General features: G+C 34.4%; 1 protein-coding gene across 1 annotated transcript; it reads right to left on the bottom strand.

The window, feature by feature from the left end:
- Positions 1-116: 116 nt before the first annotated feature.
- Positions 117-3,141, bottom strand: LOC125204129 (probable choline kinase 2). Its single transcript, XM_048102692.1, has 7 exons — positions 2,622-3,141; positions 2,138-2,259; positions 1,825-2,017; positions 1,003-1,120; positions 861-908; positions 517-617; positions 117-421 (listed from the first exon to the last, which is right to left on the bottom strand). The coding sequence occupies exons 1-7, from the start codon at positions 2,973-2,975 to the stop codon at positions 323-325; spliced, it is 1,035 nt and encodes a 344-aa protein (XP_047958649.1). The 5' UTR covers positions 2,976-3,141; the 3' UTR covers positions 117-322.
- Positions 3,142-12,011: the final 8,870 nt, after the last annotated feature.

Consider the following 12,011-nt stretch of genomic DNA (forward strand, 5'->3'; position numbering starts at 1 on the left):
AAAGATAAATGACTCTATTACGGAACGTACCAAAATGATAAAATGAATCTATTACTATGGAACAGAGTGAGTATAAATTAAGATCTTAGTTAAATGAAATTAAACACGCCAAACAATAAATTAGAAAAAGATTATATGAATTCATTTGAATGGAATAAGGTACTGTCACTGTACAAAAGTAGACAACAAATACCTTCACAAAAAGCTGTGTCTTAAATGTCAAATGATATACAATTCACAGTTCTAAAGCGTTTCAAAACATACTCAAACTACACAGAATATCATGATGCATCTTTTTTATCAGAACTGAATTCGCCATCAACTATGAATCTCCCAGTACTTCGCGTTTCTTTGCCCAGTAAGCTCGAAATCTTTGTCGTGCATACTCCACGTAGTCAAAATCGATATCATTGACATGCGCCTGTGATCACAACAGAAAAGCACGAAACAGGTGAGTTGTTCTATCTCAAGAATGCTTGAGAAATATGATGATGATACGAGATTGGTAAAACATACCGAGATTAATCCCCATAACCCCCAAACAAGATGGCTAGCAAGAGTATACTTCTCCACTTCTTGATTCAATTGCTTCACCTCCGAGTCACTAGGTTGTTTTCCTGCAGCAAGGTTCGGGCACTTCAGACAAACTAGTATACTATCTCTTTCAGACAAAAAAAAAAACTAGTACTCCTGAAAGAAGAGGGTTATAATATGTAGTATAATCAATCACAGTTACAGCTTTTCTCTACTCATCTAACAGAAATTGAGACTCCTAAGGAACTCATCATCTCAATAGAGTGGAACTGCCACAAGCAATTTACCAATCAGTAAATATTATGGAAATTTAATTAACTAACAACCTGAGGCAGCCAGATAGACACGCAAGAATCTGTCACGCTCCTGCAAATCTGGATGAGAAGACAAACCGAATTTTAATTTCCCGATTACTAAAGGAGGTTGAGAAGTATGAGACAATATTTGAAGGGAAGAGTAATCCTCTACCTGGATATTTATTGTAGTCCAAGACATGAGGGGTTTCAGTATGATAGTCAGCAGCCATCTCACAAAAATGATTTGCAATGTCAAAGGAGATAGGGTTGTAGCTTGCATATTCATAATCCTGTGGACCAACATAAGTTAACCGTGATCAGAAGAAAGTTCACGTGAAATCAAAGAACCATCTTCATTTCATTGAGCTGATCACAGAGTCATATGTGTATCTCACTACTCCATTTAAACATAACAAGATAGATCATCCGATCAAATAACCACCTTAGAAACCACGATGAATGCAAAATGCTATATCAGAAATCTGTGGCTACAAAGAATAACTATATTCAGGTGTGTACTGTAATTCGTATACTCCACTAAATGCAACTTGACTTTGGCTACCAGTTAATGTAGTTAAGGACCGAGTTGCCTCTAGTTGAACCATGCAGGTGGTGAATTGATAGAGGTAGAGCTAAACTTGCACTACTGGAGCAAATTAAGCAATAGCTCCATAAGATCAAGTCCTACTGGATGAAAACATGTTCATTACTAACCTATGTCAACCAAAGTCCACTAGGATACCTGTCGGCCCATCACCTTCCTATCAGTCACTCAACCACATAGTCATGTATAGAGAAGAGCACAACTCTCAAAGAACCCACAGCCAACTAAAAGCTTAATCAAGTTAACCTAAAAGTTCCTGAACATTAACATCTCCCTATAACTAACTCTGCTTCACATATCTTCCTATAGCCTACGGAATTTAAGTATTTGAACATTACTATTCAAGATCGATCTCCACTAACACCATAAAAGGCATAGCTTAAAACTCACAATTATGGTTATCGATCTGGTTTCTTCATCCATCATTATGTTACCATATTGCAAATCATTGTGGCAGAATCCTATACGATCATTGGTATAGAGTTTCTTCTCCAGAGCCGATATTTCAGCTTCCAGGTCCCCTAAGCGAAATTCCTTGGCTTCTGGAGGCGAGGAAACACGTTTGGCTTCCGTAACCCATTTTCTGAAACATTATCGCAAAAAAACCTCATGTAAGCAATAGAATTCCAAGTGCAAATAGGAGTTACGATGAAATATCACTCTTTATACAGAGAAAGAAATTGTTAGAGAGAAAAGGGCGCACCGCAGTCTATCCCAGAGGACAATCTTCTTAGACCCAGGCATATCAAGGTCATGAAATTCTTTCATTTTTGAAGCTATTATAGCAGATATTTCAGGATCACGCAAATCAGCAGCAGAAAGTGTCTGAAAATCCGGCAATCAAACGCAATATGTTAGACATCTAGGGAGATCGTTCATTTGCAATTCGATTAATTAAACGAGAGATGATAAATTCATTGAAACGGCAAGAAACTCAGCCAAATTCAAATTTCTGACTGAAATAAACATCTAAAGAGATCGTTCATTTGGTTGCGCAATTCGATTAATTCAACCAAAGATGCTAGACTCTTTGAAACAGCAAGAAGACTCGATAAGTTCATCCGGCATAAAAAGCTACTCCTAGATTCAAAATTTGCATACGTAACAGAGCTCAGGATTCGCCTCTACAGCTTCAATTAGAGAGGAAAACAAATTGAATCGAAATTGAAATAGTAGCGATTAATTACCCGAGCGTGAATGAACTCCTCAACACGGCCATTAGCGAAGCGTCCGAGCAGCCTAGGCCCCTGGCCTTGCTTCGAAACGAACTCAAACGTGCGTATCTCATTCTCACGATCGAAGAACACATCCACACCGTGGCCGTAAATCCTGACCAACACTTTCTTCGATCTCGGCAGCGGGTCATCGGGGCTGGAATTCGTAATCCACTTGATCTGGTAGACCTCGTTGGTCATGGCGCCCTTGAGCGGGACCACCTGCAGCGCCTGCGGATCGACGATGTCGCGCCACTCCTCCGCCATGCGCACGAGAATCTTCCTGGCGTCATCGGGAATGCGAGCGGATTTGTCGGGAGATCCCATGGGAGATTGAATCGGGGGAGAAATGGAGGAATCTAGAGGGATTTGAACAGTTGGGGGGAAATCGAGAATTCCGCCTCACCAAGAGGAAACAAGAGAGGAAGAAGGCCTTCGGAAACGGAATCAATGCTAACCGTTGCCATTTGGCGGTGCTTCACCGGGAAACGGTTCGCCCACGTGGACGGCACGTGACGTGGCATCTCAATCCGCAAGCTCACCTATTTTTCTCTACTACGTAGTAGAATTAATTTTTGTTACCTTTTTTATTTTTAAATACTCTATTTATCTATTTTGGAGATAGTAATAAATACTTGTTCTCACGCATTTTTATGCATTTATAAGATTTTTCTTTAATCAGATAAGTGAACAACGTATATTTTCTAGGGATATTGACATCTAATATTATGAAATTTTCAAAAAATTAGATTTTTTCTCGAACTTTAAAATTGACATATAATATCACGAATTTTACTCTGGATTTATTTTTTCCCACTAAAAATTCATGTTGTTTTAATAAATTGAAGAACAATTTTGGAGGGTGTATTTCAAGATAAACTATCTTCAAAGATTTAAAAACTTGAAACCCTCAAAAATATTGTCGAGAAATTACAGAAAAAAAAAATCTGTATCATAATATTATTTGTAGAAATTTTTTCATTCATGGGAAAAAAATAAATCCGAGATAAAGTTCGTGATATTATGATATTATTTGTCAATTTTAAAATTCATGAAAAAAATATAATTTTTTAAAAATTTCATAATATTAGAGGCCAATATCATATTTTCTAATAGTAAAGTATGCACTGCGTATTCGTTTGAAGCCCAAGTTTGATAATATTCTTTTATTAATAAAAATGAAAATGAAAACAACAAAAATTCCAAAGTGTCCTCACATATCATAAAATATTGATGATATTGAGACAGCCGACCATTGACACGTCACTTCATATCTTCTAGAATATCTTCAAATTACTTTTAATTTATGAGATATTGGATAGGAGTAACTCTTTGCATTTAAGTACTATATGGCGATTTCTTTATGTTTGATTTGAAATAATTTTGTACTACTCATTTAATTACCACCATTTCATCATTACGCACCCTAATTACACAGTGCATTCCCTTCCGTACGCAACATGTTTGACTTCATGTATGTCATTCGACAATGCTAGCCAATTAATGAATCAGTCGTGTTGAGTTGAGTGATCGATGTGCAATAAACAATCATGTTATAAAATTGTTTTTTTTTCAAATGCCAATTTTATGCAAAGTTAGAAACCCAATCAAGACTCTAGAATTTTAAAAATGGATAGATTTTTAAATTAGTACTTATAATTGATTGCGTAGTAAATTAATATAGCGATCGGCATCGCAAGTTGTCGAACCATATTTGGACAAAGGAAACTACTACTACTAATAATAACAACAAATATATCAAAGTACAAGAAAATGATGCAACAAACTAGATCAAAGGAACCACATTCCATTTCAAAGAGGCACCCAAAAATATAGTACCTGCATCCATAAGTAATAGACATAGACGTCACCAAACCGAACCGGCCCGTCCGAACCGGCTTGGAACCGTCACCGGCGGTTCGGAACCGTGAACCGGAACCGCGGTGGCGGTTTGGAACCGGATAGGAGTCGGCAGTTTAGGCGGGCCGGTTCAGGTTCGCGAAAAATCAAGAACCGTAACCGCCGGTTCGTAACCGGCGGTTCGCCAGGCGGTTCCGGTAGCTTTTCAGGGTTTAGGGTATAGGCATGCAGGCGTAGGGTGCAAAAACCGCCGGTTCCGAAAGCTTTAACCGCCGGTTCCGGCAGCTTTTCAGCTTTAAATTTAAGTTGGGCTCAAGTCCTTTTCCTTTATTTCTTTTTTTTTTCAATTTGTTTCAACTTTAAAATATACAAATACAATTACATAATTGTATTTGTATATACTCTAATCGGTGAAGAAGACTTCTCTATAAAACTAAATCCGGGAGACTTTTGACAATTCTACCATGATTGTTGATGGTTAAAATTAAACTCAACAATTAAGGTTGAATTGCTAAAGGTATCCTCAATTTAGTTATCTAGAAACATCTCATTCGCCGACTAAGAGTATATATATATACTATCTATTTACGTTTATAATTTATTGTTTTTTACTTCAGCTTTTTTTATTTAAGTCTTTTGATTCTTTTGTAATTTTAATTTTCCACATTTGTATTTGTAATATCGACATTCACATATCGTTCAAATTTGTATGATTGTATGATTGTTTCAATAAAATTCCAATTGTTCCAACTCCAATGTCGACTTCTACTCCATTTGTCAATTGTCATTCTCATTTTATTTATTTATTCGATAGTACAAGACTACAACTACAACTACAACTCTACAATTAGTACTATACTGGAATAAAATTTAAAAAAAAATAAAAATTCGGCATTGAACCCTAGGCGGGCCGGTTCAGGTTCCATATTTTTTTGAACCGGAACCGGCGGTTCATGAACCGTGGTGACGTCTAAATAGACATAGTCGTATATGACATGGATTTTAACATGCAATTAATAAAGAGAGAAATAGTATTCGTGGATTGTGGATCCAAATTATTAATAATCCCTTCGTTCCATAGTAATAGAGTCATTTCCCTTTTCAGTAAAAGTCAACATATTTTTCCATACCTACTTTACTCTCTCCTACTTTTTTCTCTTTTCATTTCTCTACATTTTTCATTTTCCACCCTTTACTTAACTCACCTAACATAATTTTTCTTAATTTTCGTGCCGAAAGGAAATGTCTTCATTACTATGGAACGACGGGAGTAGTATTTTAATATTTAAAACTATTTATTTTAGAAATTGATCTAATTTTAGTGGGTGGTCTAAAATTGTAAAACTAATCTATTTTTTTGGACGGAAGGAGTACTAAATAGTACTAGTACCAGTAATTTTTCTAATTTTATTGTTACTACTCCACGATTGTCATCTTGCCCCCTAAAACACTTGTGGCCCAACAACTAATTATTTTATAAGCCCAATCCTTCTCGTTCTCTATCCATTTGCCATAATTGACAAAGATAAATTATTGGGTTCTGTGTTTACATTTGATATTTTAATTTTTGTTAGTTCAAAATTAATTCATTTCAAGATAAAATTCAAATAGTGAAATCAACTTATCAACTTGGAATGAGAGAATATAGTATGAAACATGTTTGATCATTTGTGAATGTTTTCGTGTCTAATCTTGTGCTACGAGTGTATATCATAATGTAAATTTTTCTAGATACGTTACTGTTGCACCACTTCACCTTCTAGGGTTTAACCTTTTCTAATATATCTGAATTTACGAATTACGATTTTGTTTTTTAGATCCACCATCAATATTGGCAATCCACTTCCTCTAAATCGGGTCCAAAAACAATGCTAGGTTAATTCTAGTAGACATGTTGACATGTTTTTAGACGAGGAAAAATACAATTAATAGATTAACAAATATTTAGGGCATGGGCGATGCCGGCCTCTATCGTGCAGCTTGCTACTAATATTATCAATTTATCATAGGCTATAGTGCACAAATTATTTAGATCATGCTTCCCTAACGTGACAACGTTAATTAAAGAATTTGTTTCTTTATTTTTATTGTTATAAAATATGGCCTTTGCTTTCTCTGTGACTTCATTAAAATCCAAATAAAGGGGCGTGAGATCTCGTAATGAATCCCCAAAACTATGGAAAAGTTAATTAGAGCAATATTTTTCTTGTAATGGAAGTAAAGTTGTCATTTAATTAGACAAAAATTGAACTAGCTTATTAAGATAGTGGATATCAAAAGTTGGTTGTTAACTTAATTTTAAATTTTAATACTTATATAGTAGTAACTAACTTTTCATATTTTAGAACAAAAATATATCTGGAAAATGTCAGAATCCATTCTTTTTCATGCCAACTTTGCTTTTCTTCGACTATATATGACCCCCGAATGAACCGGAGAGTGTAGTGAAAAGAGGATTTACATAAGGAAGATGATCGAAAATCTCATCATCGGTCATGATTTATTCATCCGCTAAATCAACGGTAGGATCACTACCTCATTAGGAATTTTAATTGATGAATTAATTTTATTTAGTTAAGCTTATATTCAATGCGTTTTTAATCTCTTCGTTTATACTTAATTGTTGGATTCTCCTTATCTTCTCGAGATGATCAACATGTAGTTATAATATTATCTAGCCTTACTTCACCCACCTCGCAAAATGTAATTAATTAAGGCATTGGAAATTATTCACAATTATTAAAAAAGTGTATTCAACTAGAATTGCAAGTTGATCTATTAAATTAATCAACTGCTAACTGTTCCATTTATGCTTCACTGGAATGAAGTGATCAAAGGAAAATTCTTGAATTTGTCCAACAATGATTTTAAACTCACACCCGTTTTTATTATACTATTATAAATTAATAATCGATATTTTTAGGTTTGAAGAAATGAGAAGTATATGATTCTTTCTTGATTTGAGATCCATAAATTTTATTGATTGCCATATCCTTTCTGTTCAGAATTATTTAAAAATTCTGCACATATCATCCAACCATTCAGCACACTAATTAACAGCTTTCAAAACATATGATAAACAATTAAATAACATAAGAACTAATTTTTTTAAATCACATAATACTATTGTTGTTAAGAAAATTCACAATGATACCAAATAAAATCGGGGCCGTACACGTGTACGAAACGGAAAGATGGACGGTGATGATGAAGGTGGTGGGTGATGTAAGACGGTGGCTGCCGGTGGAGCAAGTGTCTCGCGTGCTGATCGATCAGTACCAAAAGAAGACTTTTGAGGACTCACTAATAATTAATTAAACACGACTTTGATCACAAATGTCTAATTAATTAAATCGGATGATAATCTAATAAATAATGAGCCGTAAGCATCGAGGGGGGTAGAATTTGTCGCTATTAGGGGTGAGTCACGGCTACAATTAATTTTTAAGTACAATTGATTAACAAATAGGGATTAAATAATGATGGATTATCACATGGAAGGATGCTTCTACATAGGAAGTTTTGAGAAAATAAAAAATATTTAAGAGGACAAATTCCGTGTCAGAGAATCCCAGTCTTAAATTTGTTTTTTTGTGGGTATTTTGTTTGATGCACGAACATGGGTTATGTGTTGTCTCTACCCAAAATTAAACAATGATTCGAAAACACTAAAAAAGAAGAACACTAGGGTGTTTTGGGGATGGACCACCACAAATCTTTCAAATAAAGACCCTTTATAATTTTACTATCTCATGAATTATTAAGTTTCGATGTTTGTGATTAATGAATTGAAGAAACTAAAATACCATAATTGCCCTCGTCACCTAGAAATATACTGCAAATGTCCTCATTGGATTCCTTAAATTTATAATGAATTATGCTTTCATTTATCTTGCACGCCATCGTTTGTTACAGTCGTTCTTCACTAGGCTACCATTCCGAATTCTCGTTGGTCGCGATTAGTTTTTTTTCAGACCACAACATCAAGTTGGCTCTCAAATGTCCCCGTTGATTACAATTGTCTATTTTTTTACATGCCACTAACCCGAACTATTTAAACCTTTAAAAAGCATCATTGTTACATACTCCCTCCGTCCGCGAATAGGAGTCTCGTAATTTCATTGTCCGTCTATGAATAGGAGTCCCGGTTCACTTTTACTATAAATGATAATAGGGTCTCACATTTCACTAACTCATTTCACTCACATTTTATTTAAAACTAATATACACAAGTGGGATCCATGTTCCACTAACTTTTTTTCACCCACTTTTCTTAACATTTCTTAAAAATCGTGCCACCAAGAATGAGACTCCTAATGCGGACGGAGGAATTAAGTACCAAATACGTGTGAGAAATTATTCCAGAGAAGGTGTACAATTTATATAACTCTACATCAATTGTCCTTTATTATATTAAAGTGCATGTAAAAGTTCAAAATTTTCACAAGATGTAAATCTACTAACTCTAGTAAATAATTGGCACTAGATTAAAGATACAATTTATCCACCAATTGGAGCATTCTTAAATTCCCCACTCCATGTGCCGAAATTAATATTCGTTACAGAACGCCGTATCATAATCTTCACTTCCACATGACCTTGTCCATGTACGATCTATAAATAGCTATTCATCATTAATTATGAATTAAACAATCGAATATACTTAAGTAGCTACTCACATTACATAATCCGACTCTGCTAATTTTTGAATTTGAACTAATTGTTGATGTCAAATCTACTTCGCTTTCTTTACTAATTTTCATCAAAACGTGACGTTGTAACATTTCTTAATGCGAATTACTTCTATTTTTGGTATTTAACCAAATTAAAATATTTAAATTACATCCTATGCTAAATACTCAAGCTACGTATTCAACTTTACCATGTACAGAGTACCAAGAAATTTGTATAATTTTGAGAATAGGGTACGTATTAACATAATTTTTTTTATAATTCTGAATAATTGACAATAATGAATAAATTGGGATATTAAATTGACCATTAATAAGTTGGTAAGTCATGTGAGAAAGTTTATTTCGATGGCGTCACATCAAATATAAAGAGGCCGATGACGTGTTCGATTCCAATTGGCCGATTAAAAAATTTCCAATTTTTGAAGCATACTCTAATCAAACAGCCACCTCTGCATGTGCCCACTTTTATTTTTCACTGTATATATACTTGTTCACACTTACAAACATATATACACCTTGTGTGTGTGTATACACCGGCTGATGTATGTGTATACGTATGCATTATTCTATGTTAATTATTGCTAAACCATGAACTTTAATTCAATTCTAATTGGTCTTGTGTACTGCATAGAAAATGGTGAGCTATACATGATTTGACAATTAATTTTTATTTTTGTCCATATAGGTCTAGAAAATCAGAAAGAAAAATTGAAAATTTAATTTTGATTGTTATTTAAATTTTAAAAATTTTATATGGGACATTTAGTGAACATTGATGGGAGTTAAAAATGACGTAAAATCAGTGAACATGTAATTTTAATAATTAATTCCCTAAAGAATTATATTTCATGTTCTAGACAAATAAGATGAATTAAAATAAAACACATTTTCGGTACTTTGTAATATTGAAATTTTGATTAATAGGTAATTGAAATTTTGTTATGTCTTCTTTGTTCACATTAGTTTTGGTTCTTTTATATATTTCATTGTGTCATATTGTGATTGAGTTTGTTAAATTATTGTTAAAAGTGACATATAAAACATAAAGTAGCTTTTAAACATAAAATGTTGTAGTTTAACCTAAAGTGTGACCATTTATTTAAAACAATACTCCCTCCGTCCCACAAAAGATGTCACACTTGTGGGACGTCATGAGATTTTAGGAGGTTTTATTTTGTGTGTTAAAACTTAAATGGAGAGAGAAAATATAATTTTTATATTCATGTGAGAGAAAACTTTTTCCAAATAGGGAAATGTGACATCTTTTGTGAGACAAATTAAAAAGGAAAGTGTGACATCTTTTATAGGACGGAAGGAGTATTATTTTCATAAGGTGAAATCGAAGCTGAGCTGAAAACCTGAAATGCCAACATAGAAAAAACGTCTAACAAACTCGTCGTCATGTTATGTGCGTTCACACACTTGAGCAACTAGAGCTTCTACTCAGACCAGTCCAAGCAGCTTAGACCTAACACTCGAATTTGCACATTATGCTCACCCAAATCCTGCATCAAGACCTGTCATAATGGCTTGACACCCGAATATGTGTGTGTGACACCATCATTTTAGCACATTGGCTATTCCTTTCCACTTGTTAATTATCAATGTAATCAATATTAATACATATAAGAGCCACTTCAACTTCGATTTGGCAATAAATCTTCGACGCGGGAAAAATCATGAAATTGAAATTTAATGAATTGTCAATTGATTTTTTAAACGTATGAGATGAATAAAAATCGACCCAATGCTCATGATTTAGCATCATCCCTGATGACGTTATTATTTATATGGCTTATTAAAATTAAATATCAAGGATTATTAAATTCCCTTTATTTGATATAATTAACTTTAATTTCTCCTGCATCATGCCGCGCTTTAAATTCAAATTTCATTTTCTTCATACCTTGATCCCTAAAAACTATCATCCCTGTTAAAATTGTAGTATGACCTAATTCTCATATTAAAGCAGGTTAGGGCATCCACAATGGGGCGGAGGATGCGACGCCTTAAGCCCCGCCCTATGCGCTGCCACATCAACATTTTATCCTCCGTTCCTTCCACCTGCAATGGGGCGGACTATAGCTCGCCCTAAGCCCCGCCCTAAGTATTTTATTTATTATTTGAATATTTAAACATTACAATATTTATTTTTTATGTTTGCAAACATATCAATTAGCAAGAATAAATATAAAAACACTATAAATTAAAGGCAAACCCTATTGTCAATATTTATTTTTTGTGCTTGCAAAAATGAAAAATTGTCGAAATTCATTATTGAATTTAGAGAGAAATTGAGATGAGGAAGAGAGTGGAGTGAAAGGTGTGAAATGAAGTAAAAAAATTGGTGATATATATTAGAAGAAAATACAAAAAAAATAAAAATAAAAATAAAATGTGTGCATCCTTCGCCCTATAGTCCGCCCCCCCTGCAATGGCGGACTAAGGGCCGGAGGATAGGCCGGAGGATGCATCCTCCGTTTCATAGTGCGCGGACGATGCTTAGAGCGCGGAGGATAAAATGTGCATAGTCCATGGTGCTGCAGTGACGGACTAAGGGACGGAGGATGCATCGTTCGTCGCATCCTCCGCCCCATTGAGTTTTTTTCACCACACCCTAGATTTTTCTCTTTTTTTTACTAATTACAACATTGGTGAAGATGCATGTATCAAGTATCAACTGTGGTGAATACTTGAGTGGTGAAATCGGAAGAGAATAATTGGTTACAAAACCCTATTGAAACGTTCTCCGCGAATTGCGACTACTTGCCGCCTCCATACACTTTTCAATTCCATAAAATGACCTTTT

Source organism: Salvia hispanica, chromosome 2 (genome assembly GCF_023119035.1).
Source record: "Salvia hispanica cultivar TCC Black 2014 chromosome 2, UniMelb_Shisp_WGS_1.0, whole genome shotgun sequence".
Classification (NCBI taxonomy): domain Eukaryota; kingdom Viridiplantae; phylum Streptophyta; class Magnoliopsida; order Lamiales; family Lamiaceae; genus Salvia; species Salvia hispanica.

Coding starts and splice junctions, on each gene's coding strand:
- LOC125204129 (XM_048102692.1), bottom strand. CDS start 2,975: ATGGGATCTCCCGACAAATCCGCTCGCATTCCCGATGACGCCAGGAAG. Junction 618..860: donor TGTCTATCTGGCTGCCTCAG/GTTGTTAGTTAA, acceptor ACCTTGCTGCAG/GAAAACAACCTAGTGACTCG. Junction 422..516: donor GGTTATGGGGATTAATCTCG/GTATGTTTTACC, acceptor TTGTGATCACAG/GCGCATGTCAATGATATCGA.